The 27649-nt window shown below is 38.7% G+C and overlaps 1 protein-coding gene across 1 annotated transcript in view; it reads left to right on the plus strand.

Annotated features, from left to right (window-relative positions):
- gabra3 (gamma-aminobutyric acid type A receptor subunit alpha3) overlaps positions 1-27649 on the plus strand; it is a 597199-nt gene that overhangs the window by 431638 nt on the left and 137912 nt on the right. Inside the window, exon 7 of the mRNA XM_056239111.1 lies at positions 17827-17970. Coding sequence (XP_056095086.1) covers positions 17827-17970 — 144 coding nt within the window. The remainder of the gene's footprint in view (positions 1-17826; positions 17971-27649) is intronic.

Consider the following 27649-nt stretch of genomic DNA (forward strand, 5'->3'; position numbering starts at 1 on the left):
ACAGCGCAATCACAACACAGAGCTGAATGAGTGATGATCTGCTTTTATGTCTTTTTTCCTTTTCTATTCAAAATATTCACAAATGTATTAGCTACAGCATGAAACACTGATATTCCGATTGTCAAATATGTGCAAGTGGATGTGTTTTGTTGTTTAAACATATTTATAACGATCGCGTTAGTTGAGCTGTATGCACTATGGGCGGCGCCATGTTAGTTTGTTTCACAGTTCAGAGAATCGGACCTGTTGTTTCTCACGAAATACATGAAAGTAAGTGGCCGGTGAACTAGGAGAAGAATAGGGTAAAATGTAAAGCTACTTACACAATGTGTATCTGATATGAATAAAACGTTTTGTCTTATTATAATGGAAATGATTATTGTTGCCGTTTCCATAGACATCAGTGTCTATTTTACTAATTCAAAATCACTGTTTTGCTAGTACTTATGTGTATTTAAATGTCTGAAACCTAAAATAAACATTATGTGGTTTAAAATACTCAATAGTTGTGATATATGACAGCACTGAGTGCGTCTGTCTCTGGCTCAGCGCCAGCCAACGCGCGAAAGCACGTTTGAATTTAGCAGTTGATCACGTGATGCACTGACCGTTCTAATCACACCGGTGTGATCGTACGCTCCAGGGACCAGCCAAGACTGATCACACCGGTGTGATCGTACGCGTCAAAGGGTTAAAGATCTAAGAATTAGTAGAAAAGTGCCTGTTTGTGTTTGTGTTTGTTTTGATTTTCTTTTTGCATTGCTGGAGAAATGTTATCATCAATATTAATAATAGTTAGTTTATTCTCTCTAAAGCAACCAAAGCACATCTCCAGCTATCATACACCTGATGTGATGAATAGCCCAATACATTAACTTGGTGATGTGAAAATATGGATACTGATGTTAGATGTTTCACATTGAATGTGTCACCCCCTTTTTGTAATATTTTGTTTTTTTTCTTGTCTAAAAGACTATGACTTTATGGTACTAATTAATCTGCCAATTGTCAAAGTACAGATTGTCTCAATTACAACAGGACCAGATGTGCCCTATAAACATAATTCTGTCATGACAACTCTCTGGACATTGGTATGGTAATAGAGATTGGCATGGTAATGGATATGGCAATGTTAATGTATTTGGTCTTGGCGGAATAGCTCTTGCTATTGCCAATACATTCATAGACATTGCTGTGAGCATATAAGACATACCACTGCTGCTGCACGTTAAATTAATTAGCCCCCATAGCAGATCTATACAGGTGGCGCAGGGAGAGGTGGAGGGCTTCAGAAAGTGCACTGCAGACTGCTAACAGCAACACTACCGGTATTTGTTTGAATGTTGAGCCGCAGATCATTGGCCACTGACGCAACTACAGCTGTGCTATGTGGATAATGACGTGATCACTACCAAATGAGTAATGCTGGGTACACACCAAAAGATTTTTTACATCTTATAAGATTTTCAAAATGTGATAGACCACAAACATGAGGACAAAAAATCCTAGATTTAAGCGTTTTGCTCCTATAGTGTGTGGTGTGCCATGATGTGACAAAGACAGCACACCACACACAAACAGATTTTCAACCAGAGTCTCGACTGTGAACAAAGGAAATCTCACAAAATCTCGCGAGACTTCAGAATGAGCTTGGCGGACGATATGCAGGAAGAAATTGCGATGATCGTGTTTGGAATGATTTTCACAGAAAAACATTCGTGCTGTTGCCACAAATCAACAAGCTGATCCTCCATCTGTTGTATGTCTGTCTGTGTTCCCCCTGTCTTTGTGCTTTTGGTTCAGTCCTGTTCAGTTTTCCCGCTCCTCGTTTGTGTTCATGTATACCACGCCCCCTTGTTATCTTGTTTAGCTTGTTTGGCCTTGTATTTAAGCCCTGTGTTTCAGTCCAGTCTTTGTGAGTTCTTGTTGTTGTAACATTGATGTTGGTGGTTCTGTTCCTGAGTCTTGTGCCCTAGCCAGAGTCTTTATGTAGTTTGAGTTTATTAAATAAAGTGTGCTGCAATTGGATCCTGCTTCCTCCTTGCTTCCACCTCATCATAACACCATCTCTGCTGTCCACATCAATTTAACTTTTTGCAAAGCCATGACTGCGTTTGTTATGCTTCCGTCTTCCATCATCTCGCTTTCTGATTGGATATTGTTTCGTTTCACGTGATAATCTCTACAGCGTGCGCACGTTTGTCATTGGGGTTCCCCCCACACATCAGGATTTCTGATCGTAAATATTCAACATGTTGAATATTTACGATTCGCGATCGGGGCGGCTCCGACGTTCTTCCGAGCAGGTTCGGACACTCTTAACACACCTCACACCAAGGGAAAATCTGATAAGATAATCTGTAGAACCATCAAGATAATCGGGACATAGCTAGGATTGTCGGAAGGGGGAAAATCGGCCCAAAATCAGCCTGATTATCTTTTGGTGTGTACCCAGCATTAGACCTATCAGCCTGTGCCATCTAGAGTTCCTGTGCATTTGTCCCAGCCACCTAAAGCCAAACTGAAGATAGCTAATGTCATACTTTCATGTTTTACACTTCTTTGGGGTTGGTGCTGATGACGCATCGTCGCCACAACTATTTTTGGGACGTTTGAATTTATCCATGTTTTACCAATTTGGAATCCGTTCGGCTGGTAGTCACTGATGTTCTGAAACGTGTCTGCAGTGTGAGTAAGTAATAGAAGCAAATGACAAGAATAAATGGTCAAATTAAATAGTTTAAATTTAAAACAAAATAGAAGCTGATAAGTGATTGGTCCATTGCAACACAGCGTGCACATGCTCAGCTCATTCAAGTCTATGTCAGCTGTGCAGTCAACAGAATGTGCTGCTCCTCTCAGCCAGACAGCTGCTCACTGAACAGAGGAGACGCAGAGAGAGGTGTGACTGCAGCTGGAAAGCAAGACCTCGCGCTCGCAGGACAGTACTGGCGACATTTGGAAAGTTGCGTACTGGCGACATTTGGAAAGTTGCTATGGTTTGTCGTTCATTTTGAACAAATCTTTAATATGACTCATGAACAACGAGCTGTCTCAGAGAGTGAATTGTTCATTGTGTGTTGACCGCGCATGTGCAACATCCTATAGGTTTTGTACAGAAAACAGAAATGATTAGTTTACATCTCAATCATTTCGGATGCCAGTCTTCGGGTTCGGTTCCGAGTCGTTCGTTAGTCCCGTGACAGCCCCATAGAGGCTATGCTGTCTCTACTGGAAAGAGTCTTCGGGTCTGACTCGGAATTGTTTGTTCTTTTTTCATGTGACATTACAGCTGTATAGGATACAGAAAATAATAAAAGTTAATAATTCCCAAACGTCCTTACAAACAAGCGCAGTCCGTTTTTTAACAAATTGTAGCTTTTTTATTTCTCACAATTTATCATTTTTTAAAATTTCTGTCATGATGGTTATTTTCCATAACATTGAATGTGGTAATAAAGAGTTGGTAATGCTTTAAACTTCATATATATGATGGGGAAAAAACACTTTGATAAAACGAATAACAACATACGTAACGTGGTATAATAGTAAATCAAACGACGAGGATTAATTCTAAGAAACAGACTTTAATCATAAACACTCAGGAACCAGGAGAAAACCACATTAACGAGAACTTACGAAGACTGAGGGAGAACACAGGGACTAAATACATGTAGCAAACTATGTAGCTTAATTAGATAATTAACAGGACACAGGTGAATGAAATGACAAATCAAACAGATTGGGGAAAACTAGGGGGCTCTGGAGGAGGGCTTGGAGCTGACAAAAAAACAAAAAGAGTCCAGGCCAAAAACAAAAGGCTTGTTCGACTTCATACAGCGCTGCGCAGACCAATCGGCGGCTGACTTGATGCAGTGCATGCCGGTAAAATATTGTGTCCGACTTGAGACAGCGCTGACGCCACGTGACTATGACGTATGGCATCTAATGGCGCTTTTCCACTGCATGGTATGGCTCGGTACGGTTCGGCGCGGCGCGGTTCGGCTCGCTTCGCTTTTCCACTGTGTGGTACGACTCAGCTCGGCACGGCATGGCTCAGTTCTCTTTAGCTCGGTTTGCTTTTCCACTGCAGTTAGTACCGCTTAGTTTTTTTTCCTTTCTTTTTTCTTCAAGCAAGTCAAGCAAGTAGTTTTAAAACAGGTGCTACAGCGGTGGCTGTTACTGGCTATTTAATTCTAGCGGGTTTTATGTCTCTCAAGTACAATGATGCTGGTAGTGACCATTCTGTCTGACCAATCAGTGATCTGCACTGTTTTCACGTCACATTTTAGTATCGGTACGGTACGCTTGGAACCTCAACAGACGTGGTACGTAGACCCCACTTCATTGATAGAATGGCTTATGTTGAACTTTATTCTTTTACAAACAGACGTTGCATTAAGCAGTACATAAATTATTGAATAAATGTCTCTGAAAAGTCTGTGTATTTGACAAATATTGCATTTATTTCACTTCAGCTGAGGTAAAGTATGCAAACACAGCGCGTCACAACGGGAAGCAGAAAGTGTCCGACTTCCCGTCTCTGTTTTCAGCTCCTCCCCGCGGAAACTCTCCCCAATCGGTTAGACCCAGCCGCAGCCGATGTCGAACACACCTAAAAACAGTCCATGGAGAAGTGGATGGTGGGAGGAGCCAGTGAGGATCAGGGTAGTGCGTAAGGCATGCCAGATGTAAAATCATCAGATGCCAGATGTGGGTGTGGATCTCCAGCGGACGGTCTGCCTGTTCCAAGCAGAGAAGCTGAACTGAGGGAAGGGCCATGAAAGAAAAAAAGGAATCAAAAGGGGAAAATGCCGCAAAAAAATATAACTGTCTTGGTCCGTTCTTCTGTTACATAACGTGGTATAATAGTAAATCGCACGACGAGGCATAATTCTAGGAAACAGACTTTAAACATAAACACTCAGGAACCAGGAGAAAACCACACAAACATTAACGAGAACGGACGAAGACTGAGGGAGAACACAGGGACTAAATACATGTAGCAAACAAGGGAGCTTAATCAGATAATTGACAGGACACAGGGGAATGAAATAACTAATCAAACAGATTGGGGAAAAGTAGGTCACAGGGAAACATGACACAGAGCATACATGTAACAATACAGTTATATGACAAATATACAACAAAAGGATGAACGACTTGAACCCGTAGACTCGAGAGGTGAACTAATTATTTCTGTATCCAGTAACGACTGCATAGCCTTATAGCCTATGGGGCTGTCATGGGATGAACGAACGGCTCGTACCCGAAGACTTAGGAGATGAACTAATCAATTCTGTATCTGTACCGACTGCATAGCCTTATAGCCTATGGGGCTGTCACGTGATGAACGAACAACTCAGATAGGGAGGTGAGGTAAAGACTGCAAAGCCTGAAGACCCAGATAAGCAATGAATTAATCGTTTCTGTTTCTCATAATTTAGCCTTGGTCTTGCATTGCAATTTTTTTCTTATACTAAATGTGATCAACAAGTTGATGTGTTTGGGAATTTGGCTATTAACATGCAGCGGCGGCGCCAGGGGGGGTCTTGGGGGGTCTCAAGACCCTCCCAAAAAATGCTTTGACCCCCCCATTTGACCCCCCACCCCCTTCCTGATTAAAAAATATATATATCCGGGATAAATATTTAAAAATGTTTATCTTCAAACTACGCAGAACAGTAATAATTAATCATTTATTCGACATACAAAATATATAAACATAAGAATCACGTTCCCTCTAAGCTGCGCGCGTGCAAACACTTTATGGTTTTCCCAAACCATCTCAGTGTAACAGCTTACTTTTCTTTAATACTATATTCTATTATTGTAAAGAATTGAACTGTCCTGCAGAAGATTTTGTAAATAATTTTTCATAGGATTTCTTAGTAAAGACTGGAAACAGAGGACACCGAGGAATTGGAGGATGAGGAGGATACTATTTTGTAAATATGTTTTCTGTCATGGGTGCGGCTATGGCAATTAAAGTTCGAGCATATTGTTTGCAAACTGCAATTGATTAATTAATTAAAAACAAAGTAGTTGATATGCTGTGTTGTTTTTGTTGTTAAGTAGCAGTAATATGCAGTTATTAGCCGTGTCCACTGTTTTTTTGTTGGTTTTCATGAGACCCCCATTGAAATGACCAGGACCCCCCATTGCCCCCCCCAATCAAAATTGTCTGGAGCCACCACTGTTAACATGTAACATTTTAATTATATTCTGCTGAAATGAATGAAATGATATTTAATATATTGTCATCATGTTGAAAAAGTTTGGTGTGAATCATAAATTCCCTAGGAACAGTAGATTAAAAATTCAGAGCCTGATTATTCAAAAAATCCACATTCAAATTTCAGACTGGTCAGAGCTAATGACTGTAAATTAGAAAGTTGTCCAGTTTGATGAGAACAATATACATGTACCGAATTTATCAAGAAGATATCAAGCCTTATTAAATATCAAGGCAAAATTCAAAGCCTTAATTAAAAAAAAAAAAAAAAAAAAAAAATATATAGATAGATAGATGGCTGTCACGATGTGGTTGAGACAAGGAAGAAGCAGGATCCACTTGCAGCACACTTTATTAAACAAACTCCAAACTGGATAAGGACTCAGACAGGGAACAACAGGACTCAGGAACAGAACAACCAGCATCAACGTTACAACATCAAGAACTCACAAGGACTGGACTGAAACACAGGGCTTAAATACAAGGGCAAACAAGCTAAACAAGATGACAAGGGGGCGTGGTTAATCGGGAACACCTGGGAAGACTAATAGAGATAACGGGGAGCGGGAAAACAGGGAACAGGACTGAACCAAGTGCACAAAGACAGGGGGAACACAGACATACATCACAACAATAGCGTATCTATATCCATCTAAGATAGATAGTGCATCTCATACATCAATCCAAGACGCAATATCTCGTTCCCCCTCTCAGGGAACCATGGTTACAGTTGTAACCTGAGATGTTTTCTGTTGGGAGTGTGTATCTTATCTAATTGGTTATTTTTTTAATGAAATATCATATTTTGTCATTCATATACTAACAGTTAGTTCTAAGTTAATTTTGACTAAATTATTTCCTTTTCTGAATGCCTGTTCATTTAATATCACAAGAAAATTTGATAGTTGTTTGGTTTTCTGTCTTTATCGGCAAATAAATGCAGACATTCAAGAACCATTCAATTGACCACCATAAAAAAATCATCTTGATTCCCAGACCCTATTTTTTTTTCTGCTTATTTATTTTCCATTGTTTGATCTAGCAAACTGATAAAAAAAAATGATTTCACACGAGCAGAACAAATGGCCGGCTTTTGTATTACTGCCAGTCATGATGATTTATAATTGAGGATAACGCATATTGACCAAGCGAGCAGAGATCTAAAAACACAGATAAATACAAGCTCCTTATTCCCTCATTAACCAGCTGCTCATTTAAGATGCAATGGACATTTACACTGAACATTAAACAAAAACTTGTGGTGTGTGTTTTGTGCATTAATATTTAACAAAGAAACAATAAGCAATGTTATTCACATGAATACAGTGTTGGAAAGTGATATTAGATTAAATATTTCCTTCTCCAATCCCATTTGAATGGCTTCTAATTCATCCTCTCATGTTCCATTCTCTTTCTCTCTCTCATCACAGTATTAATTGAATTTTAGCCCAGGCACTAAATTTAGGACTTCTCGTATAATGTGTTGAAAGTATGTGACACCACTGACCTTTTCAGCTCGTACCATTTCCTGTAGGCCAGACTCCTCATAAATATAAACCGATGTCAGTCGTACAATGCAAATATATATTTGAAGATGGAATAATGCACTTCATTATGAAATACTATTTATAATGGATGAAGTGGCATTCAATTTGATGTGTTTAGCTTTTGATTAATGACCTTCTAATTGAATAAAACAATAACTTTTCTCCGTGGCCATCAAAATGTAATTAGCCAACCTCTGCCTGCTGTGTGAATTATATTTCTAGTGTTAAGCCTGCCAGCTTTTCTCATGCTCACTTGCTTAGAGTTGTGCGACTGCAGGTGTCGGTCTGCATGTGTGTGTTGTATGCTGCTGCGTACGGACCCCAAAATAAAATAAAAATTCAAGCTCTTTTGCAAAGTTTGTCCCCAAGTATTCAAACACAATAAGTATTTTGATATGTTTCCCCATTATATATATTATTCATTAGATTCATATATATATATATATATATATATATATATATGAAGAGTTCAGATGCAAAACCCTCTAAATCCGTCAGACTTATTTTCTTTAAATGAGCATTTTTTATCAGGCTCCTATGTTCACGTCCAGTAGTTTCATTTTAAAGGTACTGATAAGGTTATTAGTCATTGAATAAAATAACTTTTTTTCAAAAATGTCACTTGAGTCAATTCAGTGATTTTTAACAAATTATATTTTCTTTTGCGTCAAAAACAGCTAAATCCACTTGTGCTTTTTTCGCAAAAACCTCTAAATCCACCTCTTTGGGACAAGACATAGTAAATAGCTGAAAAATCAATAAAAATGTAACTAGAAACACTGAAAAAGATTAGAGCACATTCATTTCAAAACTAAACAGTAGACACACCTCTTTACAGGGGGGCTGAATGAGATCTGCGATTATTTGCAAATCCCACCCCATTTCTCTGCAGTCACCTTTCTGCCCTGTCTGAATAAAGACAAAAGCCCCCCCGATTCACACAGTACAACCACATTGGCAAAAAGAATTGGCGATTAAAATAGTTTAATAGTTTTAGTTTGTATAATCAAGTAGAACAGAGCAACATTCTTAAACATCAATATCTGTGCATTTTGTATAAGAAGCTTATAAGACTTAAATAATGTAAAGTAATATTATAATGTATATCTCAAGTATAATAAATCAAATTCCTTCAAAGTTACAGCACTGCACCAAGAACTGTTATGAGTGCATGCTACACTTGCGACCAAGCTATTTTCACTGTAAAGTTAGCGATTTTCTTTTGCCTTGTAAATTAACGGGAAGAGTTTTGAGGTAGATAAACGACGTTCTCTTCTGCCTTTTGATGTCAGTAGGACAGGCTCCTCCATTTCATCGTACTCCATCTTAAAAATGTAAAAAATCTGAATCCAAAAACAAAACAATCTCCTCAGCCGTCTCAAAAAATCCGTCTCCTCAGCGCACCGCTCTATTGAAACAGCCTGTACTGATTCGCGCGGCTCGCGCCTTCTGATTGGTTCTCGGGATGTAGTGGCTTTTGCTGCCAAAGGGAAGTGGCGTCTAGAGGCTTTTGCCGACAATCTGATATTTCTGAATGGGCTGAGGCTGAGATTTCGAGGATTTGAAGCAAATATATTTGTTGAACGTGTACTGTGTTCAGATAGCTTTCACTCAATGTCATTATCTCATTTTTGACGGAGGTGGCGTTTAGAGGCTTTTGCATCTGAACTCTTCATATATATATATATACACTATATTGCCAAAAGTATAGGTACACCCCTCCAAAATCATTGAATTCAGGTGTTCCAATCACTTCCATGGCCACAGTTGTATAAAATCAAGCCCCTAGGCATGCAGACTGCTTCTACAAACATTTGTAGAGTCTCAGGAGCTCAGTGAATTCAAGCGTGGCGTATAGCCCATTTATTGGTCCATTGGCGGTCTTCCAATAATACAGGTGAAGGTTTCTACGCGTTACTGTCTTTCCTTTTACACAACACAACAATATTAAATGAAATACATTTTCTCATATGTATTAACTCGTTATTTCATCTGACTCCATAAATGAAAAAGGTTTTAATGATATCTGGGCATCATTAAAAGTGAGCGAATGTTTGATTATTCTTTTTTAACTCTTTAATTATGTTTTACCCGCTCAGATTAGGAATGTCGCTCAGAGGTCCTCGCGTCTTCCGCGGGTCTCACGATCGCAATCTCGTCAGTTTTAATCATCAAACAGAGGTAATTGCTATATACCTGAGATCGGTCACATTCACGTTTACACAATCAAAGGTACTTTGGTATAGCCCCATGGAATTGCATACACTTGAATTTAATTTAAACATTTTCTTCATTAAAGATATGGCCACTATTACAGATATAAGTTGACCAACATTACTTCTCTTATAATAGCTTTGGATTGGCCAAGCCGTGGTTTCCCATACTTATCTAAAGTAACATTAAATTAAAACAGAGGTAATTAGACACACCCAAATTTAGGTTGATCAAACAGCATTTGCTGCCCTAAACGGAAATAACTTGTCTCTGCAAACCAAGTACACTTGAATTGATGCCAAATATTAGACGTCACTAATCTGACGCAAACTTGCGGGAACATACGAATGCAGTTAACCTACTTGGGAAAACAATTTTAGAGTCAGTCAGAATAAAATCAAATGTTTACAATTTATTGACCAGGTAATAGAACAATAATTCAAAATCCAATTCATTTAAAATTATCGGTCAATCAAATATAATAGCAACAATTCTGAAATCGAGGAATTAAATAAATGTTTACCTGGCAACAAAAACTACACACAGCGATTGTGTGGTAAGTCTACCTACAGCCTCCTCAAACCTTTTGCCCGTTTTCCTCATAAACCCAGATAATTCAATATGCTTACCAAATCTGTCATTATAATTCGATGTTGGTCCCCTATTGAGGGGTTCACAACTGTGGGATCAGAATTTGAAATTGAATGGGTTGTTGATACCCTTATTTACATACAGGAGGTAGTTTGATTTGTAGATGGAGGATCTGGGGGAGGGCACACCTTTAAGGGGGACATCACATTTCTCATATTTTATAACTTCTTTTAGCTTTTCATTATGGCTGGGAGAATGAGACCATTTTACCAGGCGCACAGAGATTTTAAATAATACCAAACATGTATAGTTACTTTTTTGTACACACATAACATTTCATAGGTTTTTAGTGAGTTGTAAGTGAGGAGGAGAAGAGGGGGAGAGCAGAGGGAGATGATGAGACTGTAAGAGTGAGGTGTGAGCTGCACTGTGTGCTGTGTCTCGGGTGTTGCTGTTAGATGCAAGAGAGAGTTCAGGTGTTAAAGGGATAGTTCACTTTGAAATTAATTTTTGATATGTTTTAGCTTACCTCAAGGGCATCCAAGATGTAGGTGTCTTTGTTTCCGCAGTAGTTTCAATTTTGATATTTTTAGGTCAAACCGTTCTTGTCTGTCAGTTATGTAATGCAGGTCTATGGTCACCACCTCAAAGAGAGTCCAAATTAAACATGATTTAATGACTCATAAATGTAAGTACACATCGATGGCCTAAGACATGAAACGAGCGGTTTGTGTGAGAAAACGAACAGTATTTATATAGTTTTTACCTTTTGTAAGCACAGCCTCGTCCAAGTGATCTGAGGGCGCGGGCGCTTCGGTCTGTGCGTTACAAGAGTCAAGTCAAGTCAAGTCATCTTCATTTATATAGCGCTTTTAACAATGGAGATTGTTTCAAAGCAGCAACAAGAGGTAAAAACTATTTAAATACTGTTCGTTTTCTCACACAAACCGCTCGTTTCGTGTCTTAGGCCATCAATGTGTACTTACATTTACGAGTTTATGTAATCTGTATGAAAAGAGAGAGATGTCAGTCTTTTTCCTTTCAGCTAATTATAGCTTATTACGTGTTAATGTGACCACGCCCACTGAGAGCGAGCGCTATTCAAACGCAAATGTTGAGGCAAGCCATGCCAACGCCCACATCAGCTGGATAAAACATCAAGTATAATAAGAATATTGTACTTTACCTCGTCTTGCTGCGCTGTGAGGAATAATACTATCGTAATAATCCTGGAAAAGTTGCATCAGAAGTGCTGGTAGTTTCATTTCGAGGAGCACGGATTCAGCTGATGTAGTATGTTATTTATTCTAAGTGCTTTGTTCTAATCGCGTTATTGAATAGTGTCTGTAAACTGCACAAAGACTGTTTAAATATGAATTGCGTGTCTGTGTGTGAATGAACATATTTAGTATGTGTTTTGTGGCCTTATTTCAGAAACTTTAATTTTTATTTTTTTCAATAACCATACATAAACAATATTCTCTCAAAAATACAAACATGCACATACATGTTGCTCACATATTATGGTAGCCCTGTTTGTGCTAAATAAAGTGTAATTTCACCTGTGCCATTAATATGTTTATAAGCAACTGAAAAAAGCACAAATGTCAGGGCATGTCAAAACATCTCAAGGACCCCAAAAACACCTTAGACCCCAGAGGGTTAATGCTTCAGCATTCATAATCATAAACTTACACTTATGCTTCAGCATAGCATGACATTTTGGACAATTTCATGCTCCCAACATTGTGGGAACAGTTTGGGGATGGCCCCTTCCTGTTCCAACATGACTGTGCACCAGTGCACAAAGCAGGTCCATAAAGACATGGATGAGCAAGTTTGGTATAGAGGAACTTGACTGACCTGCACAGAGTTCTGACCTCAACCCGATAGAACACCTTTGGGATGAATTAGAGCGGAGACTGCAAAACCCAGGCCGTATTGTCCAACATCAGTGCCTGACCTCACAAATGCGCTTCTAGAAGAATTGTCAAAAATTCCCATAAACACACTCCTAAACCTTGTGGAAAGCCTTCCCAGAAGAGTTGAAGCTGTTATAGCTGCAAAGGGTGGGCCAACTCCATATTAAACCCTACGGATTAAGAATGGGATTTCATTCAAACTCAAGATGCACACCAGTAATGTTTTTTTTTTCTAAGACATATTTATAAACGGACTATCTATTTACACTAAGTGCAAATAGCATGCTTTGTTGGTACATGCTATTTACACTAACTCCCCCCACCAATGTCTGGTTGGGACAAAAGCACAAAAAATGCCTGTTACCTGTCAGCAGCAGTAGCATAGGGAGTGAGGCGTGATGTAGATACTTTTTGTAGATGTAGATACTTTTTGACGTGATCGACCAGAGTTCGAATCCTCCTTTTGCCGAACTCATTCTTCTCATATATAAAATATCAGATTGAAAAGGAATTTAATTTCAATAAATATGAAGAAAATATGTGAAAAGTGGAAGTGCCTAACGGTTATTTAAAGCTGCAGTCCGTAGCTTTTTTTGGGTTAAAAATTATCCAAAATACATCTCTGAGAAAATACATAACCAGCCAGTGTTCAAAACTATCTGCCTGCCTTAGCTCGATTCAAAGCGGTAAGCTTGTAATAATGTTTTAAATTCCAGTGGTACTGGTGGATTTCCGCGGGAGATTCGACCATGTCTTTGCGTCATTACGTCACATCTGTACACATAAAGAAGGAGTCTCGGCTAGAAGGCTATATTGCGTGTGAGGATGTTGGAGGTGGAGATTTATAGCCTTTTCTCACAGCACTTGATATAATTAAACTTATTAATTTGATGGCGGATCCAGAAAGGTTCAAACGACAATCATCAGTGACAACTAGAGATTCACCCGCTGTAAAATGCAAAAGACTTCGTTCGGACTTCGGAGTGGCTACAGAAAAAAAGAGACTGCAACCGGACCCATGCGAAAACAAGGATACATATCAGAAGGACATTATATGTAGTCACGCAATGCTTACGTTGTTAAAATTAACAATTTGAGAACAAAGTATAATTTGCACGGTTTTGCGTGATATCATAACTTATAAGCGATTGTTAAATTTAATCAGCGCGATTTACTGCAATGTCAGAACCAGAACAAAAGTGGAAGTTTCTTACTAGTTCAGATGACATTTTCCGGTGAAAATTCTTATGTTGGTCATACATCCAAAAGGAATAATCCGTGAATAATGACTGCAATTGCAGATTTCTAACAGAGATGGCGACAAAGAGGAAAAACGCCGGACTGCAGCTTTAATAATTAATTGTTTATCCGGTAGGGTTAGGGGTAGGTGTAGGGAGGGCTTCATTGTCCCATTAAGGCGACATTAATTTAATCAATATAATCGTTTACACTCAATATGTTATTATTGCACACTGTTTTATAATAATACTAAAATACTGAGTTGCAAATAGTATCTAACTACTATTTACAAAATACTGCTATTTTCACTTAGTGTAAATAGCATCTATCGCTATTTTGCACTTAGTCAAAATAGCCGCTGCCGTTTATAAAATCAACTTAAATGTCCTAATTGAGTTATGGCCAAATCCTGGCTTAATCTATTCTAAGCCATGTCTGTGAAACTGGGCTATAGCCTTTTATTGTACAAAAATCAAAGTCCTTAAAAAAAGGATTATGTACAAAAATAGGTGCAAGTCACAAAGCAGGTAATTTGTCAGACAGTAATTTTGCTCAAGTTTATTGTTGAAGACGATGAATTTGTTAAAAGGCCACTGCTTTGATGGCTATGGTGGAGTGGCTTTAAAGGTGAAGTATGTAAGACTTTTTTTATGTTAAAATACATTCTCTAAACCCAGTTTATTGTTCATTGATTGACTACTATTAGTATGCAATTCGTGGGTCTATTCCCGCAAAAGTGAAAACATTGAGCCTCCTGGGCACAATTAAATCATTGAGAGTGGTCTGCTCAGATCTGTCAGTCTCTTTCCAGCGCAACCTATAGCGAGACTTTGGGCATTGGCTACTGTAGCAGACTGAGCCAGAGGTGTTTAGCCGATATGGGACCTCGGTTACAAAAGTGCAAGCCAAAATTCACTGCATTTACACCCTCAGAGATTAAACAGATCATGAAAATGTCAAAGCGAATGGGCCATTGTGATGCTATGTGCTACTATGGATGCTTCAATAACATACAGCATCATCATCCACCCGTTCAGAAAGACAAATGTACCTGTTTATAATGTTTACTTTGGTGTGTCCAGTGTAGACAACCTCAAACAGTTGTTGTGCGTCATGTTAAAAATGTGCCCAGTGCAGATACATTGGATGAATTGTTTTAAGCAAAAAAAGTGTCAGCCTACTCAATCGCTTTTATAGCATAGCAACACAGCTAAAAGTATTCCTAATATGTTGAACATTTTATTGAAAGTAGTCTACTTTTACATGCTGAGACATGCCTTCAAAAGCACCTGTAAGTCATGTTTGATTTGGGTGAGATGCAACATGCGAAAGGGGCATTTGCAAGGTTGTTTGAAAATAGGCTTTATTTTTGTAATCCCACTAGGTGCCACTGGTGTCACAGAAACTACATACTTCACCTTTAAAGTCCGCATGAAATCAAAATGTACGTTTTTTGGCTTTTAGTATGAATATGTTAGTGTTACAGAATCTATGAGCTAGTGTGCTCCAAAACAATGACAAAATTTGGATTTAGAAAATAAAAGCATTGAAAACTTTTTGAATTTGACATTCTGATTCCCCTCGAATCAGAATAAATTCTTGAATTATGTTGCATTTTAAAATCTTGAATTAATGATATCTGCATACATTCATGTTGGTTCTGTTCCGTTTACCCTAAGGGGGTTATTGCTGCCCTCCCATGCCCTTATCCATGCTAGGCTGCATGGATGCGCAGGGAGTTCTCGCCCAGAACAGAACCATACCGCCAATCCAAACTGTATGCTAATTGTCAATCATATTTGACGATAGTGGTCCTGACAGAAATAGTGCTTTTAACAATATAGATTGGTTTAAAGCAGTTTTACAGTGATAATTGGAAATTACAGTAACAGAGTTAATGTAAAGAGTTAAGTAAAGTTATTGTCCTGCTAAAGTTAGTTTTGATTGATTGATTCACTTCCATTGCAAAGATCATTAGTTATTAACTTACAACGCATTCTCATCCTTTGGCGTCATATCGGTGACGCCATATGATATTTCGTCGAAATCTTACGCACATGGCATCCTTTAGCGTCAATATAACACGCTCTGGGTTTAGGGGCCACTGGGCTTAAATAACTTAGGGGCCACTAACACGACACGCTCTCAAATCAACACGCTCCGGCCCACTCATCCGCACAAAACAGTGCCTGGTGGCTCGAGAACGCAAACCCTGAAATAGATTCCAAGATGCAAGCCTTGAAAACCTTTTTTTTCAAAAACTATCTCTGCGCAAACCTCAAAAACGCAAACCCGCGAAAACGCAGACGGCGTGCACATCACGTGTTTAGTCTATAGGTATGCGCATTTGAATATATATGTACGCAGGTGTGTAGTCCTTTACAAACCAACCCTCAACTACTTGTCTGGCCTTAAAAACGTACAATAAAGAATTATTTATCGCTTCCGCGTAGCCACGTAATTATCCCAACAATGTTTTATATGTACAGAGGTAAAGGGAAAGGAGGCCTTCACAGGAAGCTGCAGCTAAAATTGGTCTCTTGTTAACACATTTTCTATTTTCTACATGGTGAATGGCACATAGTGCACTATATAGGGGATATTCTGTACAGATTCCTATATTTTAAAGTGATATGGAGGAGCTTTAGAATAGAAACGGTTAAACCAGAGCAGACTGTGTGCGCACTGCAGCAGTTCATGTGACACTAACGTGAAACCAGACTTCACTCTCCCCAATGGAAAGCATATTTACACTGTCTAAATAATTCCCTATGCCCTATATAGTGCATTATGTGCCATTCACCATGTAGAAAATAGTAAATGTGTGAACAAGTGACCAATTTTAACCCCAGCTTCAGCATCTATTTATAATGTAGGGTGCGGGATGCTTTAGATTCTAGAGAGCATTTGAATGGACAGAAAATCTGATGAAAAGCTGAAGTGCAGAGTGGTGTCCACAAACTCATTGATCCATATTGATTTTGTCATTGTTTTGGAGCACACTTACTTACTTATAGATAACAGTTAGGGTGTACTCACACTAGGCGATCTGAAACGTGCCCAAGCAGGTTTGACCCCAAAAGTCTGGTTCGTTTGACTAGTGTGATTGCTCCGTACTGTGCCCAGGTGCAGTTTGCCTAACCGTCCCTGGCCCACTTGGAAGAGGTGGGCCAGAGCACGGTTCAGTTTGGCGCAGAACGTACGTAGTGTGATCGCTAACCGCACTGGAGCACGGAACAGCTACTACTATTATGTGTGCTACTGTCATTATTACGACAGCAAACATCTTCAATTACTACTACACTATTCAAGTAATTAATTCAAGTATATTTAGGTTTATAAGGGTCTGGTTCTTACCTTATTGATAAACAGGAATTAGTTTGCGAGTAAGCTGCAAATTCCTCCATCAAAGGCAGCTGCCTCTGTAATAATCTTCTGATACGTGTAGCACAATCAAGTGAAAATTGCTGTGTGGCATAAATGATAAATCTATTAGGCAGTCTATTAGCGAAAGCGCCTTTATTCCTGTTTTCTTCAAAACAAAAAGTTGCATCATAAATGACGTAAGCGTGCTTTGGCCCGGAACGTTAAGTGCAATGTGAATGCAGGCCAGTGGGGGAGTGGGGAGGGGAATAATCGTGCCAGGGCACAGTACAAGATAACTGTGCCTAGTGTGAGTACACCATAAGGCCAACATATTTATACTAAAGGCCAACATATTTATACTAAAAGCCAACAAACTTCAATTTTGATTTCATGGGGACTTTAAAGCAGGGGTGCCCAAGTATCAAACACACCTGAACCAGCTAATTAGGATCTTCAGGAAAACTTGATAATTACAGACAGGTGTGTTAAAGCAGGTTGGAGCTGAACTCTAAAAATACTCTCCAGGAACAGGACTGACAGTGTTCTAAGAGTAATTGAAGCAACACTAAAATACTCAATTTAAAGCACTTTAAAAAGAAAGACAAAAATTATAAAGGCTGCATTAAGAATACCAGAACAGCATTGCAATTGTTTGCAAGTTAAATGTTTGGTCAGAATAAACCAGTACCCTACTGTGGTTTGTCTCTCTAAGATGCCTACACCAACAACGAGGTTGTCTACATCTGGACAGCGGATGATGAGAAATCTGTTTCTGTGGCTCCTGATGGCTCTAGACTCAACCAGTATGACCTGCTGGGCCACGTCATTGGCAAAGAGACGATCAGCTCCAGTACAGGTAATTACTGTTCTCTTTTGTGCCAGTCAGATCGATTTTTTTTCTTTCTTTCTTTTTTTTTATATCCAATTGTGAACACAAAACTTGGTAGAGATTGAGTGAAATGATCAGCATCCTGACACACAAGTCAAAAATGTGAGTGTGTCTGGTCACTTAGCCAAGAGGCCTTCTATTTCACCAGATCAGCAAGAGGACTGTTCATCATTTGTATGCATCACTCCACTTGTTTCTGCACATTCTAGACTGGCAGCATTTCGTCCAGCGAACGATAATGATGGAGGAGAAAATCCACAATAATTTTCAAAATACTACTGTTGTTGTGTCACAGAATGTAGTTTTAAACCAAATCTGCAGTTTACTTATGAAGATTGTGCATATTTGAACATTTAGGTTGAGGTAAGGATGTAAAGCAAAAATGCCAATAATTTTTAAAAAAATTACTGATGTAGTAGGGATTTAATAAAGTGTAGTAGTAAAATGTAAGGTAATGCAGCCCACCAGGATGCTCTCTATGGTGCAACAATAGAAGTTAGTCAAAAATTGAGTGAAGGCCAACCTTCCGCAGGAAGAAAAGACATTGTCGAGCTGCTCTCACTTGTTGTGTCTGTATGGTGGGACCAGGAGTAGGCATTTTATCCACCTGTGATTGTGGACACCAAGGAACTTGTAGCTTTTGACCTATTGAAGCTCCACTCAGTTGATCTATAATCCGCAATCATCTCCTTTGTTTTGCTGACATTCTGGGAAAGGTTATTATCACTACACCATGCTGTGAGTCAATTGGAGATGAGGCCTAAGCTGGTTGCAATCGTAAACTTGCAGATAATATTTGATCTGTGTTTTACCATACAGTCATATGTTAACAGGGAGTACAGAAGGGGGCTAAGAATGCATTCCTGTGGAGCACCAATACTCAGTGTAAGTGTGGAGGACGTGCAGTTGCACTTGTGAGAAAGTCCAGAATCCAGTTGCACAGTTGGCTGTTTATTATTTGGAGATGATGATGTTGAATGCAGAGCTAAAGTCAAACAGAAGTATGAGAGGGCAGCTGTCATAGTCAGTAGTAACTTTCACCACCGGAAGTGTGTCGTCAGCCTCAAACTGAGCATAGAAGTTGTTAGGCTCATCTAGTAAGGAGGTTGAAGTACCTAAAATATAATCTAACAATCTCTCCCTGTAGGCTCTTTTGGCAGCCCTAATAGCTTTTTGAAGGTCATACCTAGACTTTTTTGTAAGCTATGAATTAACAAGAGTTAAAAGCAGTGGCCAGGGCTTCTGGATGGGAAATGTCCATACATAGACAGTTGTGAGAACATCCTCTGTGCATATATATATAACTGATCACAGAGTCTGTATATTCATCAATGTCATTGCCTGTTGAATTCTGAAACATTTCCCAGTCTGTGGATTAAAAGTAATCCTGGAGTCTGGAGATGACACTCCATTTGTGGATTGGTCTGACAGGTTTTTTTTTTTTTAGTTTTAGGCATTGTCTGTATGCAGGTAACAGCAGTATGCTATGGTCACCTTCACCAAAGGCAGGCCAGGGGAGGGATTTGAAACTGTCTTTCAGTTTCATATTTACATATTTAAGAATAACTTTCCTCATGTTATCTCTATTAAAATCCCCTACAACAATAAAAGGGTGTTTCTTTTCCAGTCCATTTACAGTAAAATAGAGATAATCTAGAGTTTTGGTTTTATCCACCTGTGATTGTAGATTACAGTTAGAATGATTAAACTGAATTCCAGAGGGAGGTATAAGGGACACACTTTAATCGTTAACAGTTCAATATCAGGAGAACAGTTCGTTGATAATACGAACTGCGTTGGGCACTGTGTTGTGAAGCAACATTTCACAGAAAGCCAGCACACAGCAGTTTCTTATCTCTCTGAAAGGTAATCCGAGCATTAACTTCGTCAAGTTTTTTATTGAGTGACTGAATGTTCACCAATAAAATACTGGGGAGAGAAGATAGTCCATCCAGTCAATACAAAAGCGCTAATTGATTCAGGAATGAAATAAGGTTTTAAAATTTCATATTATTTGAATTTTACACACCACCTTGAGCGAGGCTTAACCGACAAGTAACACAGTGCCAGAGTACCATTGAATCTTCATAGAGATCAATTTATTGACCAGCACTGATGTCTGTCATGTGAAATCTCCTTAACCCTTGAAAGGAGGATGCTATGACAAAGATTCATCAGTGCACCCGTACATGGCAAACTGATTTATTATTTTTACGAAATTATGTCTTGACCTAGAGAATGAAAGCTATATCAGACGTAGGTAATTTCCCTCATGGGCTGAGGTGCCCCTCTTGCAGGCAGAGAACTGTATCTGAGAGGGGGATGTCAATCCGTGCTAAATGCATTCTGTAATGACTCTGCTGCTCCAGATCTACTCCGGGGTTTCCATTTCTCCCTCGCACCCCAGCCGAGCTCCGAGTTCCCTTTGCTCGTCCATTGAGTCGACATTCATTTTACATGTCAGTCTGTGAATCTGGAGAAACACCTCGACGGAGTTTGTTTTTGTTGGTAGTGTTTTGCTCCTTGTTTATTGAATTTGTTTTCTTTGTACAAGGGGACTAGGGGAGACCAATGCTTCATAATTAAATAAACGTCTGCTTTTATGTGCTTTTATGTGTGCTTGGTGTTATAGCAAGAAAATAAATATTTATATAAATATATTGCTGTTCATTCTCATTATGGGCTGTGAATGATAGATCAACAGATGCTTTTTAAGTTAATAATTGACGTGTCCTCACTGCCACGCGGCTCACATGGAACTCAGCAGACAACACGTTGCGACACAAAACTGCACCATAAACCTGTTTATCAACATTATCTTTTATTCTTTTCTTTAATGATATTCCCAAGCGAAAAGATAGACCAGGGTCAGATATTAACATGATCGTTGGGCAAAAGTGCCACCAAAATGAATAAAAATCCCTCAATTTAAGATATGGGAGCAAAAATTACTCTCTGTAGACTTGAAATTAAGCTTTCCTCCCCAAATCACGGAAGTGACCACCAGTTATTTTGCCGTTTTTATTATTATATGTCATGACATAGGAGACAAAGACAATATACTGGTGAGATAGTAACCTGCTTTTCATTACAGATTTGCGCAAAACATTTGAGATATTTACCTAAGCTGTTCAGAACTGTGCTTATCAATGTGACAATTGGTCTCTGGCCAAGTATTTCGTCCATTAGGTTGAAATTCTTTAAATTGTATTATCCCTTTCCCACCAGCACAGCTTTTGCAGAGGTTTCTCTATTCCAAAAGATACTTCTGTTTGATAGCTTTCCATTTGGAGTGTAATATTTGCCATGGCTCTGGAAGCCCTTCTCCCTCATATAAGCTTTGTGGTCTTGATAAATTGTGGCATTTCTTTGTTGTTTAGAATTCAGTATTCCTCTAATTCCTTTTTTTTATGAGTTTAATAAAGAACTCTGTCTCGTCTTCTGTCCAAATATGCCTATAGGGAACTTACACTATCCTTACAAGGTAGAGAAACATGTTCATGTTTAAAATATAATGTATAGATCACACTACACAATCCTATTTCCTTATTTAGAATACTTCATGTATTCATGCACTTTAAACTTAATAAAATACATAATACCACTGATTATGAATACTAATAAAGAATAATAATACTAAAAATAACATGAAACAATAACATTTTTTGTCTTCACTCTCTAATGAGTTCCTTTTTTTAACAATATATTACATGAGCAAGAGAGCTGTTTTTTTTTTTTTTTTTTGGAATAGCCTATCTGTAAACTGTCGGTGTAGCAGACAACACGCACGAAATAGGAATAATCAAAATTGACTTTAAAGATAAAAGTAAGAGGATAGGCAGGAGATAAACAAAAGACAATAACTGACAGAGGACTGAACTGAACAGGGAGTATATATTAAGGAGATAACAAGGAACTAAATAAGACACCGCTGATAGTTATCCATATTATCCATAGAAACTAACAGGGACATGATCAGAAAATGAAACTAAACAGCAGGTAAACAGGAACTAAGGGAAACACAACAGAATATCAACATAAGATTCCGAGACTGTGACACTATCAGCATGATCACAAATTTGATATCGATTTTATACAACAGTTCAATAAACAAGAAGTTAGATTTTTTTTTTTTTTTAGAGATAATATCACCAAAGAAAATAGTTTCAAACAAATACAGAACAGGTGTGCATCTCCAATCAACACAGCAGTGTTTCGTTCCTAATTGAATATGCGCAATAATGTATTGAAACGGCTCAAAGGCAGATTTTTAGCGATTCAAAAACCCATGTGTTTTTGTTTTAATGGATGACATTACGCACACTATTTTATTGGTAAAAGGCCAGTTGCATGGAAACAGGCTGGAGTCAGAAAATTTTTAATTTTAATAAAAAGTTTTTTAATTGCATATTCACATTATCAGTAACAGAAGAGCGCAACAACTGCATGGACACTTGCAAAACTAGGCAAAAGTCTAGGCAAAAGTCTATCAAGCCAACAGACTGAAATATTACTCATCATTATAATATTACTCTACTTATTTGAGTAATTACAATGTAACTAAATCACCTTAAAGGAGAACTCCGGTCAATTTTAACATTGAGCTCATTTTTTTGTAAATTTGGAGTGCTGTCAGTACAGATAACAACGACAAAAATCGGTGTTGCCTACACCGCGTTATCCTCTTTTTAAAATTCGCACCCTGTTGACTTAACCCTCTGGGGACCAGAGTGTTTTTGGGGCCCTTGGGATGTTTTGACATGCACTGACATTTGTGCTTTTTTCAGTTATTTATAAACATGTTAATGGCAAAGGTGTAAATTCACTCTATATAGCACAAACTTGGCTACCATGATGAGTGAGCAACATGTATGTACATGTTTGTATTTTTAATAGAATAATGTTTATGCGTGGTTATTGAAAAAAATAAAAATGAAAGTTGCTGAAATAAGACCACAAAACACATATTGATTATTTCTTCACAAGACTTTTGAAAATTGTATCACATAGCCTAGAATATTTGCTCCAAAACTATGTGAGAATCATCCTGACTACTCATTCAGATAAGTCAATAAAGTCTTTTACATTTTTAATGACGTGTTTTGTTTGAGAAAGCTTTATGCGAGGAGGCGTGGTCTCTCATTAATATGTGTGGAATTTCACACCTGAGAAAGACAAAGACCCTCCCCATAATGGCCCTATTAGGTGCTATCAGGCCATATCATTACAGGAGCTTTGCACAAAGAATGAGGAGATTTAAAAAAGAATGGCTTTTAGATTGTTTAGATTTATATAAGGAAAATACAGGGTGCATAAGTCTGGACACTTCTATCACACACCCTTCACCGTATAGACATGGTTTTATTTCAGTTCAAAGTTAGAGTTGGAAACATCTTGAAAAGAAAATTGTCTTTCTCCATAAATGTCTTAGTTTGATCATACATATTTCAAAGTTGAGGATTCATTATTTTGATAGCTTGAACAAACACTAAAACATCTTAGTTGATTAGTTTATTGACAAAACATACTATATATTTAACATATGAGCAGAAACTCCTAAAAAAAGCTTATTTGATGTCTATTTTAGAGTAAAAACTTTATCCAAAACGAGTCAACGAAATGTTATTTAGTCTGTAACAGTGCGTATCTGTGCGTTCATTCATTCATTCATTCACACACACACACACACACACACACACACACACACACACACACACACACACACACACACACACACACGCACACACACACACACACACACATGATTCACATTTAACAGTACGCTATTTTTCCGTTTACAGACACTACGTTATTCTATATCGCGATTAGAACAAAGCACTTGCAAAAAACACTTACTTCTCAGCTGAATCTGTTCATCCTCGCAGTGAAAATAAACCCAGTGGTAAATTTCCCAGGATTGTTCCTCATATAGCCGCGCAAGACGACAGTAGATTAATCTGACTAAAAAATAATGTGTGTTTTCAGAGTTTATGGGCGTTCACGCGTCTCAATGTGTTGCTTCACATATTTGCGTTTGAATAGCGCGTGCTCTCCGTGGGCGTGTCACATTACCAGGGATAATCAGCTGAGAGAACGATAATGAGACGGGCTGACACGTCTCTCTTTTTATATAGATAACATAAACGGAGAATATTAATTTTAGTTTTGAATCGGATCATTTAAAAGTACAAACTCAAACGATTTAAAAGATATATTGCTTATGGCTGGGTGAATAGTATAAGCTGAGTTGTGTTGAAGATTAGAGACGTGCTCCAGAAAAAAAGTTCACGGTGACTGCAGGCAGAACGCACACCCTGTTTATTTTCTTTATTTTACAAAAGCACAATATTTTATTTCGATTGTATGTGCGCACATAAAAAAGTAGACATTTAACAGATTATTTTCTCATATTTCTTAACTCTATATGAACAGAAATGATGGTAGTACTTTAAGTCTATTTTTCTGCTATGTGAAAAAAAACGAGCAAAACGCGCCCGCGCGTTTCTGGTCCCCAGAGGGTTAAACGGGGCAAGTTTTAAACCTGCTTTTAGCCTCTTAACAACCTTAATGTGTCATTACAAGTGCACAGCCATGTGAGTGGTGTTATTAAGAGTGACCACGGTCAATCTGACTGCAGTAAATGTGAAAGATATGAATAAAAATGATGTTTATTCAGCCAGCTCACATACCCGTATTTACTTCCTGTTTTCGGTCGAAGACCACAGTAGTCGATTGTCGAGTGGGCGCGCGCGATCATTGGTAACTAAACAACAGTGGAGACTCAGACTGTCAGCTGTCAGCCGATCACGGTGCTGTGTGGTGTTCTGAGAATATCAGCTCAAATGGATAGTTCATCCGAACCAGATGTTGAACACACGTAGGAGGTTTGATCGTGTGCGCGCACTGGACAATCAACTGCTGTGGACTTCGACCGAAAACAGGAAGTAAATACGGGTATGTGAGCTGGCTGAATAAACATCATTTTTATTAATATTTTTCACATTTACTGCAGTCAGATTCACCGTGTTCACTCTTAATGAAGTCACTCACATGGCTGTGCACTTGTAATGACACATTAAGAATGTTAAGAGGCTAAAAGCAGGTTTAAAACTTGCCCCGTTTAAGTCAACAGGGTGCAAATTTTAAAAAGAGGATAACACGGTGTAGGCAACACCGATTTTTGTCGTTGTTATCTGTACTGACAGCACTCCAAATTTACCAAAAAATGAGCTCAATGTTAAAATTGACCGGAGTTCTCCTTTAAAGGGCACCTATTATGCAAAATTCACTGTTACATGGTGTTTGAACATAAATGTCTGTTTGCAGTGTGTGTGTGCACAACCAGCCTATAATGATAAAAATCCACCCACTGCTTTTTTTTTTAAATCCCCATAAATCATAACCAATGTCTCAGAACAAGCCGTTCTCAGATTCGGGGCAATCTGACGTACTTTTGCACAAGCCCCTCCCACGACTGTTGACTGACACTGCAGTTTTAGCGTAGACCCGCCCTGAATGAGTTGTACACAGTCCGCCATTGTTTCGACGCCAGAGCAGCTGTAGACAAGAATGTCTCCTAAGCGATTAAGGTGTCTTGTTATAAGATGTAAGAATGAACTGTAGCAGTCATCATTTACTATCGTTGTTACTCAAGGATGGATCTGTACCAACTGTTCATGATCCAGCTTACAGTCTCCGGAGTGATAGGCCTGACGTTACTGATCACGGCAGTAATGAAAGAGAGAGCGTGCATTTTATTATTGTTCATCTGAGTCGTTTTAAGGATATAAAGTTTACCAGTTTATTAAGCACCCCCTGAAATGAACACCGCTACTGAGAGTTTCTGTTCTGATATTATCAGGGGCGGAGTGGGACCAAAAAATCTACCGGGACATTTCGTAGACCACCGGCCCTCGTCGCGGGCAGGGCCGGATTAAGAGTCCAGAGGCCCCTGGGCACAATGTCTTGTAGGTCCCCTCTTAGGCAGGCCAAATGTATATTTTGACCAAGGACATTTTAATATGGCATTTACAGTTTTACTGACTTAAAAGGAACTTTGTTGTACTATGCTGGAGTAAAGTTCATGGTTGTTCTTTCACATAGGATTTTGTAAAACTATGTTGGGTGGACGGTCGTGGACCTCTGTCCCTCTAGGGGGGTTGGGGGTCATGCTCCCCCGCAAGAAAATTTTGTACATTTTAAGGTTAAATGCATCAATCTGGTGCTCTTTGAGAGGTAAAAATTAAGAGCTTCAACCCATGAACTGCTCATTGAACAAAGAAAAAGCATTGACTTGTACCAGGGCTCAAACATCTTTTTAGTTATGAGAGTCTCAGTCTACATTACATTATCAATGGTGTTTTAGGATGCCAAACAATTATTATAATAATGTAATAATGATTTATATAATTATTCCTATGACGTAAAATCCATATAGCCTATAAATGTAGGCCACTGTATAAATGAAAATGAATATTTCAAAAGTATATTTTAGCCTATTACACTAGTATAGGAAAATTAAAATACTTTTGTCCTAATTTCTTCACTTGCAAGAAATAAACCCTTGAGCTTTTATTTTGGAGAAAACACCAGATCACCATGCTGATTGCGTGAGCAAAGAGCGCACTTTTCTTTCAATCACTCAGCACAAACAGAATGCCCATATACTTAAAGTCTTGTGCTGTTTTATAAAGGCACAAAGCCATATCATGGTTTCGATTTTAGTTTGTTGGCAAAATATAACGCTAGAGACCTTTATGGTATAGGCGGTACATTTTACATCTCATATGTGTTGGGAAAAGGGAGAAGAAAGAGTTTGGCAAAAGGCGGATTCGAACTCGGGTCGAGCGCGTCAAGAGCGGTCCTCTAGCACTTCACGCCCTACGACCTACGCCACTGTAGTTATTTCATGACGGGCATCTTTTTGATAAAAAGACAGGCACTTAGTGCAAATATACGCTCCATTATCGAAAATGTAAAAAAAAACTTTTTTCCCCCTCGCTTGGGCCCCAAGTGCGCATGGCGAACTTGCAATGTATAACTATTATCAGACCGGCCCTCGCGGCCTCGAAACACTACCGGCCCACGGTGTTGAGCAGAGACAGAGAGGCTGCACAGTGACAGTTTGACCAGTGGAAGCGGCCGCACATCAGGCCGCCAGATGGGATTGCTAATATAATATAATATCACTATATCTATTATCAGACCGGCCCTCACGGCCTCAAAACAATACCGGCCCACCGGGAAAAGTCCCGACTCTCCCGATTGCCACTCAGCTACTGGATATTATCATTCCTGACACTGAGCGCAAGCTCGTGAAGCTCCGTTCTGTGCCGGCAGCAGCAGCTCATTTGCATTTAAAGGGATACACACTAAAACGGCGCGTTTTTCTCAGCCCCAGAAAGTGACAATTTAAACATGCTGTAAAAAAATATTTGTTGGTCATTTTGAGCTAAAACTTCACATAGTCACTTGGGGACATCAGAGACTTATTTTACATCATGTGAAAAGGGGCATAATAGGTGCCCTTTAAAATAAAGTGTAACCCAATCCAGTTATGATGATATATTGAAGTATGGATTGTGATATGAGTCACAAAATGTATATCAAAGTACATATTGTGTCATCATGGGATAATTGCCAATAC

The sequence above is a fragment of the Rhinichthys klamathensis genome, unplaced genomic scaffold (genome assembly GCF_029890125.1).
Source record: "Rhinichthys klamathensis goyatoka isolate OS25496 unplaced genomic scaffold, OSU_Roscu_1.1 h1tg000554l_1, whole genome shotgun sequence".
Lineage (NCBI taxonomy): Eukaryota > Metazoa > Chordata > Actinopteri > Cypriniformes > Leuciscidae > Rhinichthys > Rhinichthys klamathensis.